The sequence below is a fragment of the Fundulus heteroclitus genome, chromosome 6 (assembly GCF_011125445.2).
Source record: "Fundulus heteroclitus isolate FHET01 chromosome 6, MU-UCD_Fhet_4.1, whole genome shotgun sequence".
NCBI lineage: Eukaryota > Metazoa > Chordata > Actinopteri > Cyprinodontiformes > Fundulidae > Fundulus > Fundulus heteroclitus.
The window spans coordinates 18490391-18512517 of NC_046366.1; the positions used below are offsets into that span (position 1 = coordinate 18490391).

The 22127-nt window shown below is 39.6% G+C and overlaps 1 protein-coding gene across 3 annotated transcripts in view; it reads left to right on the forward strand.

Annotated features, from left to right (window-relative positions):
* Positions 1–22127, forward strand: part of LOC105935257 (phosphatase and actin regulator 1) — a 63285-nt gene that overhangs the window by 33960 nt on the left and 7198 nt on the right. For all 3 annotated transcript variants that reach the window (XM_036138232.1, XM_012875571.3, XM_021323042.2), the window contains 6 exons: positions 7913–7993; positions 10522–10725; positions 11114–11453; positions 13745–13947; positions 14291–14447; positions 21373–21428. In XM_036138232.1, coding sequence (XP_035994125.1) covers positions 7913–7993; positions 10522–10725; positions 11114–11453; positions 13745–13947; positions 14291–14447; positions 21373–21428 — 1041 coding nt within the window. The remainder of the gene's footprint in view (positions 1–7912; positions 7994–10521; positions 10726–11113; positions 11454–13744; positions 13948–14290; positions 14448–21372; positions 21429–22127) is intronic.

Consider the following 22127-nt stretch of genomic DNA (forward strand, 5'->3'; position numbering starts at 1 on the left):
GAACTTCCTGTTTGGGTTTACTTGTCACAGGCTCACCGTGACCATAGTTCTCTTACTTTGATGGTAACTTCTCATGCTCTGCTTCCATTTGACTTTAAGCTAACATTCATTCGTGATTCTTCATATTCTTGTATGTTTCATAAAACATGCTGATCACAATTCCCTGCTTAAGTGGGGTAGCAAACAAGCTTCCACCTATGCAGATGTTTTTCTTTTATGGATAATTGAATGCTGAGCTCTATAGAGGATTATAGACGTGGCATGATACTAAGTAGATGACTTCCAGCACAGAGTGACTGTCGTCTTCACCTCAGGAAAGATTAAGGAGGGGCCTGACTGCTGCACATATTATCATGTCGCCTCGAAGTGCTTTGTACAGTTTTCACAGTAGGCTTGTATCAGGAATAGATCTAAGCAGTCAGAGAACAGGCATCTGGTTTCTCTGATGTTATCTTGGCGTCTTTTTATTTTTAATCTCATTAGCAGATGAACAGCAACTATCCAAGGGCCATGGTTTTTCTGGCTTAACTAATAAATTTGAATATAAATCACATATTTCACACACACAAGGCGATGGTGTGCTATATGTGTCAAAAGCCTGGCAGGTCGTCAGTAGGTGCAGCGGCCTTGTTCAGACAAAACTTCTCAAGATTGGCGCTTTAGTTCCCTGTTGATAAAATACTCCACAAAAGTTATAATGCAGTTTTTGTAACGCTCACTTTGAGCTACGGAGCCTCAAGGTTGGTAGAATATGTTCTGACTATCTGGGTCACTTCACAGTGGAATATCCTTGCCTTTTTTTTTATATTCTAAAAATCCAAGTGCAGCACTCAAATCAATAGAGGAGGAGGTTGGATATTGCAGTGCTGCATTTATAATGTTTTTTAGCAGAGTCTCCCCAGTAAGTGTCTATTACCCTCTGCTCAGGACAGATTTGACACACTGGGTAGTTTGACTCTGACACCTCTTGGATCCAGCTAACCTAGAAGTTATTTTGGGGAGGAAATTTACTGCCTAAATGTGTTATTTATTTTTTATTTTTTTGTGCTTTTTCTTGTTTTTGGTGATGTCGGTTGTGCATGCACAAGAAAAATGAGTCTCACTGCCAAGTAGCTTTTTGACTATTGTTGATTTCTATCGACTAAATGCCAACACTCTGTTCTTGTTCAGAAGTTTACATTCACTAAGATTATTTTTGCTGTCATCGTTTGGGAAAGTTTAAATTGTGATGTCATGGCTTTAAGTGAAATGGATGCACACCTGTGGATATATTTTAAAGGAGACACATCATGCAAAATTCACTTTTTTTAGCCCTTAAATAGGTGTACTTGAAGTCTCTAGAAGTGAAGAGAATTTGATTGTAGCCTGTCCCTTTAAATTTCTATTCTTTTTGGGTCATAATTTTCAAGATGTTCAATCTTTTCTGTTTTTATATTCTGGTTTTTGAACCATTGTGTCACAATATTTGTTGTGGAGCTGCTAAACAAGGTCATGGACTTCCAGCTCACCAACTTCGCAAATCTGCCTTTTTTTTTTTTTCTCCTAGCAATGTTGTAGTCCAAGTTGAAGGATGCTGAGGCTACAAGTGGATGAATCAAAATGTTTCGTTGTTCATTGTACCAGCATACCAAAAAAATAGCCAATAGGGTGGAGTGTCTGTGACCTGGAGGGGTCGGGGGGTGACAAGGGCCTCCTTTAGATTTAAAGAGACAGCACCAAAAAGAGTTGCTCACAGACACACGTCAGAAAATGGCTAAAAAGGGGTAATTTTGGGGTAAATTTAGAATTCAGATTAAAGTTTTGCTGTTTCAATTTATATAGACCACAAATGATTTTAATGTGAAAAGGACAAATTGAAAAGCTTAATATGTCCCCTTTAAGGTAACAACTCAACCACATAGCTTCCTTGTGTAAAGTCAGATATGTTGACCTTAGTGAGCCTTCGTTCATCCCTGAACATGCTACATTCGTCTGTTAATGAAGTATGCAAGAGCAAACACCATGGGAATGTCCAGCCATCCTATGTGTTCAGAAAGGTGATGGGTCATGTATCCCGAAGATGATTTGGTGTGAAATACCCCAACCCAAACTTTGTGAAGATGCCGGCTAAAGGTGGCAAGAGTGTGTCATGATCGATAATGACATGAGTTCTGCACCGATTTGGCCTGGAAATGCACTCGGAGGAAGAAGAGCTATTTAAAATGTCTGTGATCTGAAACTAGCAATGGAGTGCTTGGCCATAACCATCGTTGTTACATTTGGAAGAAAAAGTAAAAAATGGGGTAAGCTTGCAAGACATTAAAAGCTATTAAGAAAGGAGGTGGCAGCATCATGATGTGTAGGTGTTTTACTGCAGGAAGGACATGGATGGCAATCTGGGGAGAGAATATAACATCTTAATAGGGATGCGTCATCTGAACACATCAGCCAGGAAGTTAAAGCTTGGGCTCAAATGGGTGATTTGGATTCTGTCAAACCCTGAGAAAAAATGTATGAACACGTCTGGATTTGTAGGACATTGAGAAAAACTAAATTATTGTTCACAGTAATATGCTATTTAGCAAATATAAATAAATGTAGTAATTCTAACTGGCCTAAAATATGAAAAGTTTAAGCTAATGTCAGTGAGGAAAAAAAAGTATCTTTTTGTGCATTATTTAGGAAAATTATGTTTCAACTGTAGGCTTTGATGCTTACAGCATGAGGTCGGTAATACGTTCATTTTCTTCTTCTGTTCAAAACTACTACCTCTTTCAAAGAAACGGTAGAAAACTTTGTCTCTTTTAGAAATTCTAATCCTTAAAAAAAAAAAAAAGCAGTCAAGGAAAACCAGAAACCATTACCAGCCAAAAAAAAGAAGGCAGATCGGTGCATATCTATGTTTAGTATGATTTTTGAAACTTCAGTGGACTTTTCATTACAAGGCCATCCTGATAGCATTGAGATGAAAATCCACCTTTTCCCCTCTAATAATAAATATCCATTATGTAAAACGCTTTGGGGGGATAAGGGAAATTTGCCTTCAAGCTCAAGTGGCGTTAGACATGTGTCCAATTCAATTTCAGCAATTGCCTCTTTTAAATTCTGAATGCACATGGTGCGTCTTTCAGACTTGAAGACCTAATATTCTCATTGATGCTTTTGAGTTAATGGTATTACGTAAGTGTGCACATCCCTTGTCCATGACAGCTACGTCATTAGACTTTCCATAATTGTTTTTAATTTTAAATGGAAAAAGAAGAAGAATCCTTAAATGTATCACATACACAAACTTCTTAAAAGTGACAGTTGTGCTTTTCTACATTTGGTGACTTACTGACAAATTTGTGTAGGTTTTTCAATTAGATGGCAAGCATGCAGAATAAGGAACTGAAAACTTAGGTGCCAGATTGCATTCTTCTACTCTTTCATTTGTCTGTGAGATTGAATATCAGAAAAATCAGTAATATATCGCCATGGGGTTTAAACAATACTTATAAAAAAATAAATGGGAAATAAATGATTTAATGATACATGAATTATTGACCGAAATGAATATCTCCTTTACTTATTTTATTGCTTTTCCGTAACTTAGACTTTCATCAATAGTTTTGTTTCTGTATGTCAAATCAAAAAATGAATTTCATAAATTGATTATATTCATATCGCTTCAGCTGCAAAATCTTGTAAACCCCTCAAAGAACAAATATTTAAGAGCTGTGAAATGCATGGCAAATATCTCAGTAAGATGTCAATGGGTGATTTATATTTTATGATTTTTAAAGTGCAAGTCATCTACACAGCTTTATTAATACACTTGTGATTTTGTTTAAGATTAAAATCAAACACGTTTATTCTAAATGTACTGTTTCTGTATCAATATTCTTAGTTTTAAACATGTTTGAACAATTTTAACCTGACTAAATATAAAATGCAATATTCAAATTATTTTATCTATTAATCAGTGGTACAAACCAACCTGAGAATTGCACCCTAGCTTGTCCCACCGTGAACAATAGACGCCGAAAGATGTTTGACCCACTTCATTTTATTTTTTTGCTGAACTGATTTTAATTCAGCCACGGTGGAAAATGGTTTCTGGGCAAAACCAAACCCGCTTAAGGTCACGCCACAGCCTCTGTGCTTCTGGCCATTGTCCTGCTGCGTAACCCAAGTGCCCTTGAGCTTAAGGTCACGAACTGATAACGGTGCGTTCTCCTCCAGGATTTTCTGGGAGAGAGCAGAATTCATGGTCCCACTGAATGCAGGTTGTTAAGCTCCTGAAGCAGCAAAGCTGGCCCCCTATCACAATACCGCCATCCTGTTGGACTGTAGGTATGAAGTAATTTTTCTGAAAGGCTGTATTATGCCTGATGTAATGGGACACTTGCCTTAAAAAAACAGTACTTTTGTTTAGTCAGTCCATGGAATATTCTTCCCAAAATATTAGGCATCATCAAGATGTTTCTGCAAAATGTAAGATGGGATACTTGTTTTATTCGATCAGCAGGGGTTCTTGCAAGGAATTGCATTTTTTCTTAGTCTTGGTTCACTGTTGTTCCATCTTTTGTGGATAATGGTTCTCACAGTGGGTTTTTTTTTGGTGCCCCAGTGCCTTTTTAGAAATGGTTCTGTTAACCTTTCCATGATATTGGATGACAATTTTGTTGCTCACCACTTCTTGAATTTAATTTGTTGCATGATGCATTGCTTTTGGAGAGCTGCGAGGCCTACTTCATGCTGTTGAACAAGTTCTATTTATTTATTTTATTTTATTTATTTTTTATTGTAGGGGTCTGGCACCTGTGTGGCTGATGAAACGGAACTCAACTTTTTAAAAACACTCGCTTAATCTCAGGTAGTTCACTTAATTAGGGAACACTTACTGTTTGGTTTGAATAGCTTCGTCTTCTTAATAAATGAAATCATCATTTGAATACTGCATTTTGTATATGCTTGTGTTATTTTAGTTTTATTTACATTTTAGAACTAGTTAGATCTGAAACATAAATAGATGTGACAATGCAAAAACAGGCAACATTCAAGGGGGTTTAATGCTTTTTATAAATAAATACTTCATCACACTGTGGCTATGAACATTGAAAGTAATAAAGAATTAAAGCCGTAATCATTTCTCCTCCATGTTTTACTGAAACGTTGCTGTCATTATTTCATGTGCAGTTTGCTTCATGGTGTGCTTTTGGGGATTTTGATTGCAGTGCAGGTTGAAAGTACGCATCTGTTAAACTGTATGATGCCTTTCTACATGCATTTACTGCAGCGCTTTAGGAAAGCGGGCCAGTGAAGTTACGGCTTGCACAGTCCGTGGAAAAAGTGTGCTGTTGATTCTGGGTCAACTCTTTGATGGCTCTGTTTACGATCCCCTCGATATCCATGACCTAACATTAAATTTGCTCCCCCCATGTGGGCATAATCGTTTTATAACGGAGCTGCTTGCTGGAATATCTCAAAATAACATTAGAGAAACGCACAATTTATTTAAATTTCAAAGTCTTCAGTTAACTACATTTAAGGGTTCCAGAGGTGGTGCTTTTTTTTTTTTTTTTTTTTTTTTTTGCACACAACATACTGGTTATGTACTGAAAATTTCCCTTTGAAAACGGGGGGAAGATTAGACAGTTATGTAATACCTAATTTCAGGATTGGACCCAATCTCAGACTGGGTTATCTCTGAAACCCATTATGTACACAGTGACGTTAGACATCTTTTATCTAAGTGTAAAATCTAGCACAGCATATTGTGCCTTTGCCATAAAACAGCAGGCAGAGTTAGGACTCTTGGATCAAAAAGCACAGATGGCAGAAGCTGTGATCCTTCTCAGAAGCAGAAGCCAAAGTACAGAAGCCTGCTGGGAGTCCTCTGTACACAGGGTTGTTACACATCCTCATTTCTCTTTCCTACCTGCTTCTTATGCAGGCATGGATGTGGAAATGATCATAACAGGTAGCCGAGAGGGAAAGTGTTGCAAATAGAAGCAGATGTATGGATCAAAAATGCCCGGCCCATTTCCATTATTTTCTGCTTTGACCCACTGTTACCACTTTTCTCTGTTTGACAAATTAATTTAAAAAAAATATATAAGAACCGCATTGCCTGTTATCTCTTAGTTGCTCTTCCTGCCCTGACTGTGTGAGCGACGATTTACTGTAAAACACTGTATTACCAATACTTTAAAATAATATAACGTAATTATGGAATTGACATTTTCGGTTTTTAGCATCTCTTACTGGTGTTTTGCATGGCTTGTATATCTAAAACAGCTGTTCCATGTATAATCCCAAGGTAATGTAGGTCCTAACCTTAACTCTGAGATTTCTAAACAAAACTGCAAGCATTTTAAAATCCAGCATGTCCCAAACCACTTCCACATTTAAAGTTCTAATAAGATTATTTTTGTTTGTAGTTGGCACATTTTTAATTAAATACACAATAAAAGACAACACTTAAAATAAGCGGATTTAATAAAATTGGGTGGGTAGGATCATATTTGAACAAAACTGGTACATTTTGTTTTGCCTTATTGCCAGAAGAGTTTACATAAAGGCGTGTGGTACATGAAAGTTTGCTAAAGGAATGTTTCATGATTGGACCCAGTCTAAGACTATTTACTCAAATGGTGAAGATTTAATACACAGCCCAAGTATCACTCAAAGCCTATGCTGCTGTAATCAGTTATGGAAATCCACTAGAAGCCATTCTTTACGTTAGAACTGTTTGACTTCTCTGCGATTCAGTCCAAAAATATGTTTTTCCTTTTTAATACATTGCTTGTGCAACAATTTCCTCATCAGTTTGTTTTTATTGTGGCTGTTGGTTTTCTATGTTTTTTTTTAGATTTCACTAATTAAGATGGCATGCATGGATGTCATGCACCTATGTTTTATATTCGGTTTGGTTTAAAGAGATTTTCTTAGCCAGGTTCATGAAAATGAGATGGTAACTGAGAGCCGCAGCTTGAACAATGGAAGCAGGCTGCAGGATCTGCAATTGATGTATAGAAGGCACCATCTGCAACCGTGGCTTTACTTTGCCAAGCCTTTTTTTTTGTACTAGGCTGCATTGCTTTCTGTATGTGAAGGTTGAATGTCCAAATGTCTCATTGTTTTCCTAACCTTCGTTAATGCAATGACATGAAAAATGACATAATGACATAAAAAATATATGATTAAAAATTGACATTTTGTTAGCTCTTAGCCTAATAAGTAATAATTGGTAAGTATTTTAGCCATTGAGGACAGCCCAGCTTCGCTCAATCGGATTGTGCTGCTGATGGTGCGATAAACCATCATTTTACTGGTCTCTGCTGGTCAGGTCAAATCTGTTTTTCTGCCTGCTAAGCTCCTTAAAAGCCCAGTAAAGCATACTGTGTTGCCATGACGACCACTAACAATGGGCTGCAGCTCTAGCATCTTTTTTTTTTTTTTTGAACACGTCCAAAACAGTGATGTTTCACATTCTGAAAGCACTCATATTTTTGCATGCAAACCAGTTTTGAAAACATATTATTTTTCCTGGAGGAAAATGACCACGTCAATGGAAAATGGATGTCTGATATAACAGTTTTAAGCGCCTGCGCTTAGTGACAGAAACGTGAAACATTTGCAAAATATCCTGTTTCTGTGCATTAAACGGTTCTCTCGGTAACACTCTGATTTTGAACGATTGAATTTCTCGCCCTGGCAACTGAACACAGTCCTTCGTTAGATAAGATGTAAGTGAACCTGTCTGTGTGACTGAATTGGACCCGTTTTTGTATTGTAAAATATTTTGTGGTGGTGAATAGATGCTATATAAATAAACAAAGCTGAGTTGTTTTCTATCCTTTATGACACACATAAAGGATAGTGATGTGTTTATGGATGGTGGGTTACACAAACTCATTTAACAAACCTCTCTCCTTTACACTCCCAGCTTTGGAGAGGAAGATGTCCTTGCGACAGAGCAGAGATGAACTCATCAAGCGAGGGGTTCTGAAGGAGATCTTTGAAAAAGGTGAGCCGAGTGCTGAACTACCAGACCTCTTAACTGTTTACCATGTCATACTCTCTGATTTTTCTCTTTAGACGTTTGACACGGAGCATCCAGAGATACAATCTTTCATTATTGAAATTTTTGTAGAGTTTTGCAGTAGGCTCTATTAACAAAAAAAAAATGAAATGAGTCAAAGTCTGTGCCGTAAGGCTTAAAAAAAAAAAAAAAAAAAAAAAAAACTAAGTTGGCGAGGCTGTGAAAGTCCATTTGCTCTTGCCAAAATGTGGGGAGGGATGATAAGAAAACGTGTTCTTTTTTTAATATGTAATAAGAGCTTGAAATTAATTCAAATTTCATGCTGCAGCCATCGGAGAGTCATCTCAGCGAGACCGAAGAGGGTGTACAACCAGATCCTTTCTCAAGAGCATGCCTGAAAATGCTTATGTCAGGTTATTGCAAGAACTTCAGAAATAAATTACTTTGTCTCTCCATACAGAGACCAAAGAATAAGAGTAAAAAATACATTTAACAGCTTCACTGCCACTGTTTTTTAGGATCTGTTATGTGCATGATTAAAAAGATTTGGGGGTGGGTTAAATTCTGGCCACTTGCTTCTTAATAAATTAGTGTCATCAAAAGGTTACCCTATTTCACTGATCCAGTTTAAAAAATATGGAACTCGTATAAATTAATTGCACACTGACACGTTTTAAGCATTTATTTATTTTACTTGAAACACGCATAGCTTACAGCTCATGAAAACCTAGAGTTCAGTTTCTGAGAAGACTTTTAGAACAGCAATATCAGCCTATTGGAAAGCAAGTCAGTGCTGCACACTGTACACATGTAATGCTTGGTCGAGGCTACTTTGACATAAATTAATGCATCAACGCAGCGTGACATGGAGGCAAGCAGCCTGTCGCTTTGCTGAAGTGTTAATGAAACCCAGGTTGCCTTAATACTCTCGTCTGTGCAGAATTTATTTATTTTTTTGATCTCGCTGCCACTAAATTTCTGACCATTACTGCTTGTCACTCCTTCTGATGTAATATATACAATATTTGTGTCCATCCCAACACTTTATTTGGTACACCGTATGAATGAATGTATATCCACTGGATGTTTTATTGCAGTTGAACAAAAGCAGAATAACGTATACCTGACAGAAATCTCTCTACTTTGAGTTACAAATGGTCATGTGAACTGACGAAGAAAAATACCATAACTAAAAAAATGGATGAATAAGAAAATCATTGAAAAAATATACCACAAAAATAAATGACACCCTCGAGAAATATTTCAGAATTTCTAAATTCAGAATTGCTGAACATAAATACAAACCTATGGCCCAGAGCACATGACTAACTAAAAATATGACGGTTAACTAAAACTGGGGGATGCTGTCGTACTTGAGATCAGAAATAGCAGATTGGTGAGAGACTCTGGTTTCAGGCCACTGTGGCTGTTTTTGATTTGGTTGTTTTTGTTAAATAATGATCATATTATTAAATTACACTATTTCTGTCCACTCTTGATTTCATTCCCAACTTCAATTGTACCCACCGTCCTTCCATTAATCTTCGGATCTGTTTTCTTGTTGTTGTTTTTTTAACCTCCTGCTGATGGTAATTTTAAACCTACCCACTCCCGCAACATTTGTGTTGGGACGCGGAGGATCCCACTGCAGGGCTCTACTCCCAGCACTCTCTATGGGGTTTTAGATGGTTGGGTGGGTGGGTGGGTGGGTGGGGGCAGCAATCAAGCACAGTAACACTGTGGTCCTTGGGGGTTACCAGTTTGGGCCAGTTTGAATGATATAGCAGTGCCCACCATTGAGCCGCATCTAAAACAGTATGTTATCTTGTTGCTTTTCCTGTTTAATCACATTTGCATTTATATAGATTTTAAAAATAAAAAAAATTTTTACATAATGTGATTGTAAAAAATCACAACGATCAAAAGGAAAAGAAGACTGAGGGGGAAAAAAGACTTAGACTTTCTTTATTGTCATTTTGTATGCACAGAGTGCATACAGAACGAAATTTCGTTTTCACACAGCTCAGAAAGATTGCAGTAACTCTACAGGATACCTTGCAGTGAATTACAGTACAGCATAAAAAGTGCAGTGAAAAAGGGTTACAACATTCAACATTGCCATTGCTGTAACTATAATATTGCAGCTATTTAGTTACCCGGTGTTGTGCAGCGCTTATTGCTGTATTAAAACATTGTTTGTTACTCTAATGTAATGTTCTCTTTCTAAGAAAAAGGGATATTAGGTGTTCACCGGCTGCACGCCGTAATCAGTAAAATGACCGGAACTAAGCGCTCAAACTGAATCGATCTGCGTACAGGATTTATGTGACACGCGTTTCACACACAAGCTCAGTGACATTCTAATTTATTAAGATCAATGTATTTGTTTCAAAAACTATGAATTCATTCTTGCCGCCTTCCTTAAATAAACATTGGGCTGATGGTATTATTTTTGAGTAATGTTTGTTTCTAATGTCCATGCATGCTGTTGCTGTTTCCCTCTTCTCTTTTAGCTACTGTTGAATTCCGATCCTCTATGGACGGCGGTATTTGCCCTCAGGAACCCTCTATTAAGACATCTATGGTCCTTCCCACCAAGAAATCTGTCTCTTTTTCAAGTGAGCATCAGGAGACCCCAGCCAAGCCCCCACTCTACCACAAGCAGCCTCCTGCCCTGCCTCCAAAGCCTTTCTCTAGGATCCCAAACCATAGCACAGGTTAGTTGCAGAGTTCCCCCGTCATTCGCCGCTTTAACTATAAGCTTGCCTCATCGCCTAAGCCTGCCAAACACAGCTCACGTGCCCTGACTGCTCATTCCTAATGCTGTACCTGCGCTGCCGCACATGCTCATAGGATTATTGTAGTCTCATTAAAGTTCTCTGCGGTTAGCTCAGCTGGGCCCCTCCCTGTCATTAACCAATCTGTTGGTGCAGGGAGGAGGCATTGCTCTGGCCTAATTCCCACCTCTCTGCACTGACGCCGACGGCCGAGCGTGACCATTGATAACCTTTGTTTCTGTGTTGGCAAGCTTAAAGAGATGTGATGCGACCACATTCAAAATTTTAGTGTGTTACTTATGTTTCTTTTTTTTTTTTTCTGCTCAAGATTCTTGCCAGCCAATGAAGTTGCCCTGCATGCCCGGGGCCAAGCACTCCCCGCCCTTGCCTCCGAAGAAAGTGATGATCTGCGTGCCTCCAGGCGGGCTGGACTCCTCGCCGTCTCCTTCCCCCATCCCCCTCAACTCGCTCCCCCCAAAGTGCGCGCCTCCTCAGGGCTTGCCCTCTCACCACGGCACGCTGCTGCCCTCCCAGCTCGCCGGCCTGTCCGGGCTCCACCAGAGCCACGGCCACCCGCTCCAGCTCCAGTACGGCGGCCTGCACGCCCCCAGCCGCATCATAGAGGAGCTCAATAAAACCCTGGCACTATCCCTGCAGCGCTTTGAAAGGTTAGCCTCTGTCTTGTTAAATCTGTCTGGGGGGTGGGGGGGGGGTGGATTACGATTTTTGACGTCTGTCTGCCTTCCTTCTCCCAACCTGTTATATCTTGCTTGGATTTGACTGAACTTTGCCGAACGTGCGCGTGTTTTAATTGCAAAAGATGATTTAAAACAAAAGGTCGGTGAGTCTGCGGGGATTCTGCTAGCACTGATCTGCTGTAGAAATACCACATTTATCAAGGACAGGGCATAAAAAAAAAAAAAAAATAGAACCACACAAAAATTTGTTTGCTAGCACCGATTTTTGAAGTGTTGACTTATTTTCAAAAGTGTGCTCTGTTTTCATTTGAGGTCGCATCCTGTCAGCTCTGTTGCACTGTTGTACCGGTCTAAATCAGCACACTGCCTCTCAGGGCAGCTTGGCCTGTTTTTTTTTTTGTTTTTTTTTTTTTCTTTTAAGTGAAATTTGTGTGTATGTGTGGGCACAAACGCATTGGAGTAGGCGTCCCTCCAGCAGTTTGGGCCTGACATAACATGACCAGCTGCTCTTGACGAGAGCCTGGCTTCTTCGTGTTTTGGAGAAGAGGGACACGGTAGTAGATTGGAAATTATGTAACCTCTTGCATTAGGATCTCTTTTTCACCAGAGCCGTTTGGGCAGGGATAAGGAAGTAATGCTCCTGACAGAGCTCACAATTAGTCTGAAAGCTGGGAGCGGTTGCATAACAGTGGCTCATCATAAGACGCTCCAACCAGACTGTTTATTAATCATTCTGACAAATATGCAGCTGGCTAACCTGTGATGCCTCCACAAACAGCAGCTTACTCCCTCGGCTTTGTTTTGAATTGCCTACGGAGTTTGCTTGTCTCCTCCCGCTCCTCGTGTCTGGATTGGATCGGATTGGATATTACAGATATGTGTTTAGTTTGTAATTAGTAGGGCTGGGCGATTTAGGGAAAAAAAAAACATATTGATAAAACAGAAATCGTATTGATCGATGTTGATAATTATTAACAAATTCAAAACATATATTTTAAGTGCTGCCCTGACCATTTTATGCTGTTGCTTAATGACCTATTTTTAGATACAGAACACACACACACTGAATTCAAACTCAACCCTTTATTCTATCAACTTTTTACCAAAAGTGCAAGTTTAAAAAAAAAAAAAAAAAAAAAAAAGAACGTGTGCTACCTGAACTGTTTTAAGGGGACGGGCTTTGTTCCTGGATCTGCGTTTGTGATTGGCTGGGAGGATGTAATGATGGCTAGAATGCAAAAGGAAGGGAATTTATTTTTCTAGTGAACTTTTTATTGACCCTTTTTTTTCTATCATCGATATACGTCTATTGATCAATATACATTGTTATTGAATTATCATCCAGCCCTAGTAATGGGAAAAGTACGGGATTGTAACTGAGTGATTTCTAGGCCTGCATTAGTATGGAAAAAGAATTGGAGAATAGAAATTGTTGAAAATTGTACACTTTATTCCCTATGTTACTGTTACTAATGTGTCCGTCTGTCCATTTCTTTGTCCACTTGGGTTTCTATTCATAGGTCCATTTCACTGTCTATATAATTCTCACATTGTCTGTCTTTCCCTCTTTCCCTCTCTCCTTCCCTTTCATCCATTTTTGCCTGTTTCTCTGTCCTTCTTTCCATCTCTTTCTCCATCCCTTTATCCTGTCATGTTTGTCCATCCATCTATTAGTCAATTTCTTTGTCCCCCCCCCATTGATCCATTTTCTACTGCTCCATTCATCTGTCTGTCCATCTTCCCATCTATCTGTCTGACCCGTCCGTTTGTCCATCTATTTGTCACACGGTCCATCTGTCCGTCAGTTTCTTTGTCCGGACATTTTGCTTTTCTTCCGTTGATCATTTCTGTTTATCCATCTATTCCTCCTTCCGTCCGTCCATTTTGTCTGTCTGCGCTTGTCTGTCCTCCCATCTGTCCATCCGTCTGTCCATTTGATAGGACAGCCGGCCAGCAGTATTCAAAGCCTGACCGCTAGAGAAATATTGGCTGCTTATTCGTAGCGATACGGTGGTAGTAGTAGAAGGAAAGTCTAACAAGCGGCCTGTAGTTTATCGGTGTGTTTTTAGATCGTTTGCTGATCTACTAAGACGCTGTTGTCAAAAACGAACAAATAAAACATTAGGTTTACCAAAACAGTCTTACATTTTGCTCTATTAGTGGTTACTACTTTATTAAGACCTGGTTAAACTTCTAAAAGCAGCAAGAAGGGGAAGAAAAAAAAAAGTAAATGGTAAAACCTGTCCTTTCTCCATCCATAGCTGTGCTTTACTGGGCAGTGTCCAGTGTGCTCCCCTGGACAGGAGAGAAGTGCCATCGGTCATAATCGACTACGAGGATGACAAGGAGAATATGCCCAACGAGTCGGACTACGAAGACCTGCCCAGCATGTACAAGGACGATGACGTGGACGACGACGAGGAGGACGACGAAGACGACGAAGACGATGACTCCATATTTAAAAGTGAGCGAGGACTAGTGTTTGTACCGAATCAAGGGAAAAAAAATCAAGCTTTTGAGGGTTCCAAAATACATTTTAAAGGCCCGACGTTGCATCAGCGGCGTAAGCGTTTCATTTAAAGACGTTACAATCGGGTTAATTATTTACGCTTTGAAATTGCATTTGTTGACGCCTCCGTTCAGCTGTCTGGTTTAACAGTAGGAGCACCTTTGTGGTCTTTCAGGAAAAAGACTTGTACTAACTACAAAAATGTGCTTGTAAAATGATAAAATCAGTATAAACCTTCCATCTGGAGTTCAAAGTGAAAGGACCCTCAATTGTTAATACAGCCTCTTTATTTTTAAAGGTACCCTGGCTAAGAAGGTGCTACGGAAGGATTCTCTGGCCATCAAGCTGAGCAATCGTCCGTCCAAGAGAGAGCTGGAGGAGAAAAACATTTTGCCTATGCAGACAGATGAGGAGAGGCTGGAATCAAGGCAGCAGATAGGCACCAAACTCACAAGGTGAGGATGTGATTTATCTAAATACAATCACGGTGCACCTACCATAACCTTTATTGATATGAACTCTGTTGACGAGCAAATGCAGTGGCTCACTTGAGCTGAAGCAAGCGTTCTGCGTTACGTTGAGCTGACAGATATGCGACACGATCTGAAACGGATGTCTCTTTTTTTTTTTTTTCTTCTATTTTTATCAGCTGTTTTTTTTCGTCTTCCCTTCTGAACATTTGATAAGGATACATGCTTTATCTCGTTAAGAAGTCTCTGAAAATGGAGCTGACCTAATTTCAGTGATGCATCCTCCCTCCCTTTTTTCCCTTCTCTTGTCTTCTCTCCAGTGTGCTCTCACTATCTCTCTCCTCTTTCTTCCTCCTGCCTGACTTCCTCCCTCGCTCAGTGAATCACCACGGTGATGCATGTGCCAAACTAGCTCCACTCCAGTTTTTCACAACAGTGCCATGAAAACCTTTTTTTTTTTCCTTTTTCTCCCATACCAGCAATTTTACACTCTCACATGACGCTGGAGCTGGATCTAGAAATCGCACAAATTAGTATTTATAAGTTGAGCGCATTAAAATTAAAATTGTACTGGATAACACAATGCGGAAAGCAGTCACACCAATGCAATCCTTTTTATTATTCTGGTTGCTTACAATATTCTGCTTGTCTGGGGCGTTTGAGCTACATCATCTTCTGTTTACACACATTTATACTTGTCTTTTCCCTTTTCTTTCCGTTCGAAATGAATAAAAGCTTTCAGATTTCAACAAATATATGGTGCTAACTAAAGTGACAGACGTTATATACACTGCAAAAAGGGAACTAAAAGTAAGTAACATTTTCTAGAAATTTGTCTATTTTACATTGATTTTAGCAGGTAAATAAGACTATTTGCCAATGGGATTAGTAGTTCTACCCCTAAAATAAGATAATTAGATATCCTGCACTTGAAAAACGACGATGGAGATGAATTGTTCCTACTTTATGTGCAAAATCTTATTACATTGGCAAATAATCTTATTTACCTGCTCAAAACAAGAAAAATGCACTAATTTCAAGAAAAATGTACTCAATTTTAGTTCCCTTTTTGCAGTGTAGAGCCCAGTCGGACACAGCCCCGAATGCTGTCTTTCAGCCTTTCAGGATCTTTTACCGTTTTTATTATAACATTTTTGACCAGTTCAAAACTAATATGCAGTGCTATTGTTGCTAGGTAAATTCTTTTCTCTCTTTTTAAAAAAAAAAAAAAAAAAAAAGATGGTTCAGAAAATGTTTTGAACAGGCCTCTTTCTTTTCCTCCCACAGATTTGTTTTGCTCATACAAAATATCAAAACGTCTATTCCTGTCTAGTTTCACTTTGTTCTTTGAGCATGACAATCTGTCCTGTAATGATGTGCTGAGATGGAAAATGAGCCTCATTTTTGTGGATACACATTTGGGTAAAAATTGTATTTTTATATATATAATCAAAAGGAAAGTCATTTAGAGATTGCCAAATATTTTCCCGCTGGCACTGAAACACAGAGCATGTTTCCAGAAGCCTATTTGTCTTGTTCCCCAAAGATCTGTATGTCACAGGCTCGAAGTATCATCAGAGGCACATGCTATGTTTTGATTCCTCTTTGTTTGTTTTCTACCAGCTCTATTGTGTCCTGTAAACTGGTTACTTATGCCAGGCTAATCAGAATTGATTGTGATGACAATGCTCCAGGACATGCTGACCTTAGCTCAGTTCTAATGACTTGGTCTGCAGGGGAAACTGAGGAAAGGGAAGATAAGTGCTTCAGCTTTGAGCCTTGAAAAAGTTGATCAGCACTAATCCCTCTGCTCGGTTTAGATTTATTTTGTTACTTACAAAAGTATTCATACCCCTTGGCTTTTTACCTATTTGGTTAGATTCCAACATGCAATTCAAATATTTTTTTAGATACTATTTTATATGATTGATCATAAAATAGTCATAAGTTGGAGAAGTCAAATGAGGATTTAAACAAAAGAGTAAAAAACTAAAAACCTGAACGTTGGCATACGCATATTAGTGAACTGAAGTCCACCTGTGTGTGCAATCTAAGTGTCACAGGATGTCCCTGTATAAACACATCGTTTTCAAAAGGCCTCAGAGAGCAAGAGGAATCACACCATGAAGACCAATGAGCTTTCCAAACAAGTCGGGGACAAAGATGTTGAGAAGTACAAGTTGGGGAAGAGGTGAAGAAATATCCACATCTTTGGTATTTCCCTGCAGCACCATCATATCCATCATCTTCAACTAAAAAGCACATGGTACCTCAACAAACCTGCCAAGAGAGAGCCACCCAATAAGCCTGACTACTCCAAAGAACTGGCCTTTATGGAAGAGTAGCCATAAAAAAGCCAATACTTGGTAGTGTTAAAAAAGAGCATGTTTGGAGATTGCCTAAAGTTATATGGGTGACTACCCTAATGTATGGAAGAAGGTTCTCTGGTCAGATGAGACTAAAATTGAACTTTTTGGCCACTGAAGAAAACGCTATGTGTGGCGCAAACTCGACACATCCATCCCCCCAAGGACACCATCCCCACAGTCAAACATGGTGATGGCAGCATCATGCTGTGGGGATCCTTTTTTTAGCAGTAGGAGTAATCGGGTGTTGCAACTAAGGTATGCAAAATTTCATCTCTGCGTGAATACATCGAACTTTTAAGCAGATGGGCTGCAGCAACAGAGGAGCACAGCCGGGGCCTTTTTCCAGACAACAAGCATGGATTCATCTGGCTTTTCATCAATGATTCAGGCTGGTGAGGGAGGTGTTATGGTATTGGGGACATTTCTTTTTGTGATTTATTTCGTGAACATGACGATGAGTTCACCCAACTCCATCAACCAGTGTCGCTAGACCTCAATCCAGCAGACAACCTTCAAGCACGCAGTGGAAAGGGAGATTTGATTCATGGATGTTCAGCTTACAAACCAGCAGCAACTATATGACACCGTGCAGTTAATATGGACCAAAATTAAGAATTGAAGAATTAAGGCAGTTCTGAAGGCAAAATGTACTGTTGTCTGGCTGTAACCCATTTTATTTGCAGCATTGCATTGATAGATTTTCAAAGATTCAGTTGGACATCAGTGAGGTGGGTTCATAGCTAAGTGAGGCTTTGAAGCGTGCTTCTTTCAAGCTTTCATTAGGTATTGCATTTAATCTTTTAATGGGGGTCAAAAAGAACTGCTGTGTGGATACTATTTTTCAAAGGGGGGCAAAAAAACTAAAGTAGTGCGGTTAGTTGCTTTATAATTCAGCTTGGGACTATATCAGGGTGTCTAACTCTAAATCTCATTGTGTCAGTTGTAGAAGAACTCGCTCTGTGTGAATACCAACTAGTTTAACTTTCCAGGGACTTGCTGTCAAAAAGCTGGGGGGGAAAATATAGAGAAGAGGGAAAAAAAAAAAAAGTTGCAAAGTTTTCCTGAACTGCACTTGACATACGGTACTCATACTAAGTAAGAAACTCCTTAGCCTTTATCATATTCACAGCGTGTTGGATGTTGGCTTGTGTTTGCGTCATTTTCTCTTTTCAGCAGCGTCGTTAAAGCCTGATTTCTGTGGATATATCTCTTTGCACATTATCACAAAGGTGTTTAACATAAGTTGGACCTGATGGCCTGACATGTTTGCTTCTGAAACCAGAGAGGGATCCTATTTATACTCTAAAACGGGCTATTATTGTATTAGATTTACATTTTGAACATATTCACCTAAATCTGCTCCAAAGTGATAAACAACATTCCCGTTCCCACATGATTTAGGTGTCTAATGGCGACATGACTGTTTATAAACAACTATGTCCCCATTAGGAAAATTGGTGAATAGGTTTCCAAGAAAGACAGCAGAAATATGATAAACACATCCATGACTAGCAAAATCTTCCCGGTGGCTTAAAGCAGGCATTCAGTGATTGGTTGGTCCTAAGCATCCACCAAGAAAACGTCTTCTGGCCCCTTTCACCAGTAGCAGCAGCGTCCATGGGTCGATGGATTTCTGCTGTCGACACCAAATTCTAACTACATCGTCTGCAGCCTCAGCAAAAATAAAACTTTATCAAATGCGGACTAGAGTGCATATTTTCAGACTACAGCTGTGGGCTAGAGTGGGCCCGCGCCCACTCTAGCCCACAGCTGTAGCCTCGCCTGAATGATCTTAGCTAAGAGCAATGGAACGGGACGTGCTCTTCCGCTGTTCTAGCCCATCTACTCGAGTGCTGGACATGTGCATTTCAAGAACTTGTACTTCTCAGTTGTCAAGGCCGGTTATCTGAGGAGTAGCAGACATTGTGTGCGCTTGAACTTGTCCTGGCTGTTCTGCTGACCCTTTCTACAAGAGGTTTCTGTTTTGTTTTCTTCCTTCCAGACTTGGTTTCGGATTATTTTCTTTCTGCCTTATTCTGGGAGAAATAATGATCAAATGAGTGCCAGAAAAGGAAGATGTTGGCTGTTTTAAAACGGAAAACATATATATTTTTTTAATGGGCTCTGGTGTTTGATGAGAACTTTAACTAAGGCTGTTGATGCATAGGGGTCTTTGAACATTTTCACAGCTTGTCGGGTTCCAGCCACAAAATATTATATTTTATTTGGATTGTATGTGATGGCCCAGCATAAAGTAGCAGATAGTTGTGCTGTGGAACAAAAAGGATGCATGCTGTAGAGATCTAGCAGCAAAACATTAAGAGCAACTGTGAATATAAGTTTGTAAGTCTTGGCACAGATTTTCCGTTGGATTTTAATGTGAGCTTTGACTGGGCCATTCCAGCACATGAATACAATCTGATCTGACCGCATGTTTGGGTTGTTGCACTGTTGGAAGGCTAACCTCCAACCAACTCCACAAGCATTTGACATCTTAGAAGATTTATCCATTTTTAAACCCAGTCAGTCTTCCCATTAACTCTTACCAGCTTTTCTTCCCTACTGAGGCAACTGCATGATGCTACCACCACTCTGTTTTATTGTTAGGATGGGGTATTTACCATAGGCTGTCGGGCAGTGGTAGGCCAACATAACAACATTTTTTTGGCCATTTTTTGTGAATGCCAAAAGTTCACTTTTGATCTCCTCATGTCTGTTGTGGCCACTACATCGCTTCTGGTGAATTTAAACAGTACAGGCGCTGGTCGTATAATTAGAATATCATTAAAAAAAATCAGTAATTCCATTCAACAAGTGAAACTTTTATACTACATTCATTCACACATTATATATACATATACACATTGTATTGCTTCTATTACACACAGACTGATACATTTCAAGTGATATTTTATTTTTAATAACTAACTGATAACTAACTAAAACCCCAAATTCAGTATCTCAGAAAATTTTAATATTGTGAAAAGGTCCAATATTGAAGACACCTGGTGCCAGACTCTGATCAGCTAATTAACTTAAAACACCTGGAAAAGCCTTTAAATTGTGTCTCAGTCTAGTTCTGTAAGAAATTCAGCATTTCATTTGGAAATCAAAGTCCCAGAGTCTGGAGGAAAGGAGGAGAGGCACAGAATCCACGTCGCTTGAGGTCCAGTGTAAAGTTTCCACAGTCAGTGATGGTTTGGGGTGCCATGTCGTCCACTGGTGTTGGTCAACTGTATTTTTTACTGAGGTCCGAGGTCGACGTAGCTGTCTACCAGGAAGTTTTAGAGAAGTTTTCATGCTCCCTGCTGCTGACCAACTTTATGGAGATGCAGATTTACTAACAGGACTTGGCCCCTGCACACAGTGCCAAAGCAACCAGTACCTGGTTGAAGGGCCATGGTGCCCCTGTTCTTAATTGGCCAGCAAACTCCCCTGACCTTAACCCCATAGAAAATATAAGGAGTATTGTGAAGAGGAAGATTTGATACGCCAGATCTAACAATACAGAAGAGTTGAAGGCCACTATCAGAGCATCCTGGGCTCTCATAACACCCGAGCAGTGCCACAGACCGATCGACTCCATGCCACGGCACATTGCTGCACTAATCCAGGGAAAAGGAGCCCCAGCTAAGTACTGAGTGCTCTACATGCTCATACTTTTCATGTCCATACTTTTTTGTTGCCCAACATTTCTGGAAATCCTTTTTTTTTTCTTTTTTTTTTTTTTGCTTTGGCCTTAACTAATGGAACCCCCAGATTCAGTATCTCAGAAAATTAAATATTACTTGTCAGTTATAATCATCACAATTAAAATAAATAAACACTTGGAATATATCAGTGTGTGTATGTAATGAATGAATCAATATATTAGACAAGTTTCACTTTTTAAATGGAATTACTTTAAAAAAAAATCTACTTTGTCATGATTTTCTCATTTTATGACGAGCATCCGTACACCCTCTGGCTTTGTTTCAGTGATTGCTCTCTTTTTGCCCCTCTTCTTTAAAGGCCAAATTTAAGGATGGTCACAACTAACTGTTACTGTGTTGAAAGTTTCTCCAGCCTGAGCTGTGAATTTCTGCAGCTCCTCCAGAATCACTGTAGTCTTCTTGGCTTCTTCTGTGGATAATATTTTCCTTGAGTTTCCTGTGAGTATAGATGAATGACCATGTCTTTGTAGCTTTTATGGCATACATTTCCAGATGAGGAACATTACAGTGCTCCCTGAGATGATCAGAATAGAGGGTATTGTTTTATAACCTACCCAAATTTTGAAACATATCCATAGTCTTGGTCTCCGTGCTGCTGTGAAGTCACGATCAAAACAATGAGTTCTGATATGAAAGTGCTCACAGGTGGACTCACAGGATGCTTTGCAGGACACGTTTTCACCTCCATGGTTGCTTGCTATTTTCAAAATATAATGATTAAAGTATTGTTGGTAAGCAGATGGAACCTTTTGGCGTTTTGCTCACTGCTGTTTGACTGACCTTTTTTGGATTGGGCTATGCTCTAACAGTGTATGTGTTTCTCATCAGGCGCCTGAGCCAGAGACCTACAGCCGAGGAACTAGAACAAAGAAACATCCTCAAACGTAAGTGTTAGAATTTTCTCCAAGCTGAGGAGTAACGTCAGAAATGTTCTAGTTTAATAAATGCATGTTGTTGACATTGACTGCGGCTGTTGGTTCACCCTATTTTTTTTTTTTATTCACACGGTTTGACATAGTTATGTGATTGACATACATTTGCCGCATTGTTCCCCCTTGGTCAGTCGTTTTCCTGTGAAGCAGGCGCGCAGCAGAGCTCCCTGAGAGACCATGTCCGCAGAGACGTGTGTCTTAGCTTGAGCATACACAGTATCAGAGAGAAGCAGGTCTGTCGCCTGGGACTCTGCAGCCTTCACATCAAAGACTGGCTCACCAGCAGCTCCTGCTTTCCCAGAGGCTCCTGCATGATAGGCAGAGCACAGACGGAAAGCGCAAATGAGTGATAAATCCATCGCTTCTGCAAACACCAACACCAAGGTTAAACAAACGGCTTTTTTTTTTTTTTTCTTTTTCTCGGTTCTAGTAAGTAGCCATCTAGAATACAAAACTACAGCCGTGCATACGTGTTGAGCGGCAGCACACGTTTGACTGGCGGAGGGTTTTCAAACAGGGTTCCGGGTTGATTCTTGTTGACATCCATTTCCTTGACTGCCTCCTGAATTTGATGGGGGGGGTTTATATTTTTGCCTGTGTGATGCGGTTTAACACGTAGGAAATGGGTCAGTCACTCGGTTATACACACGG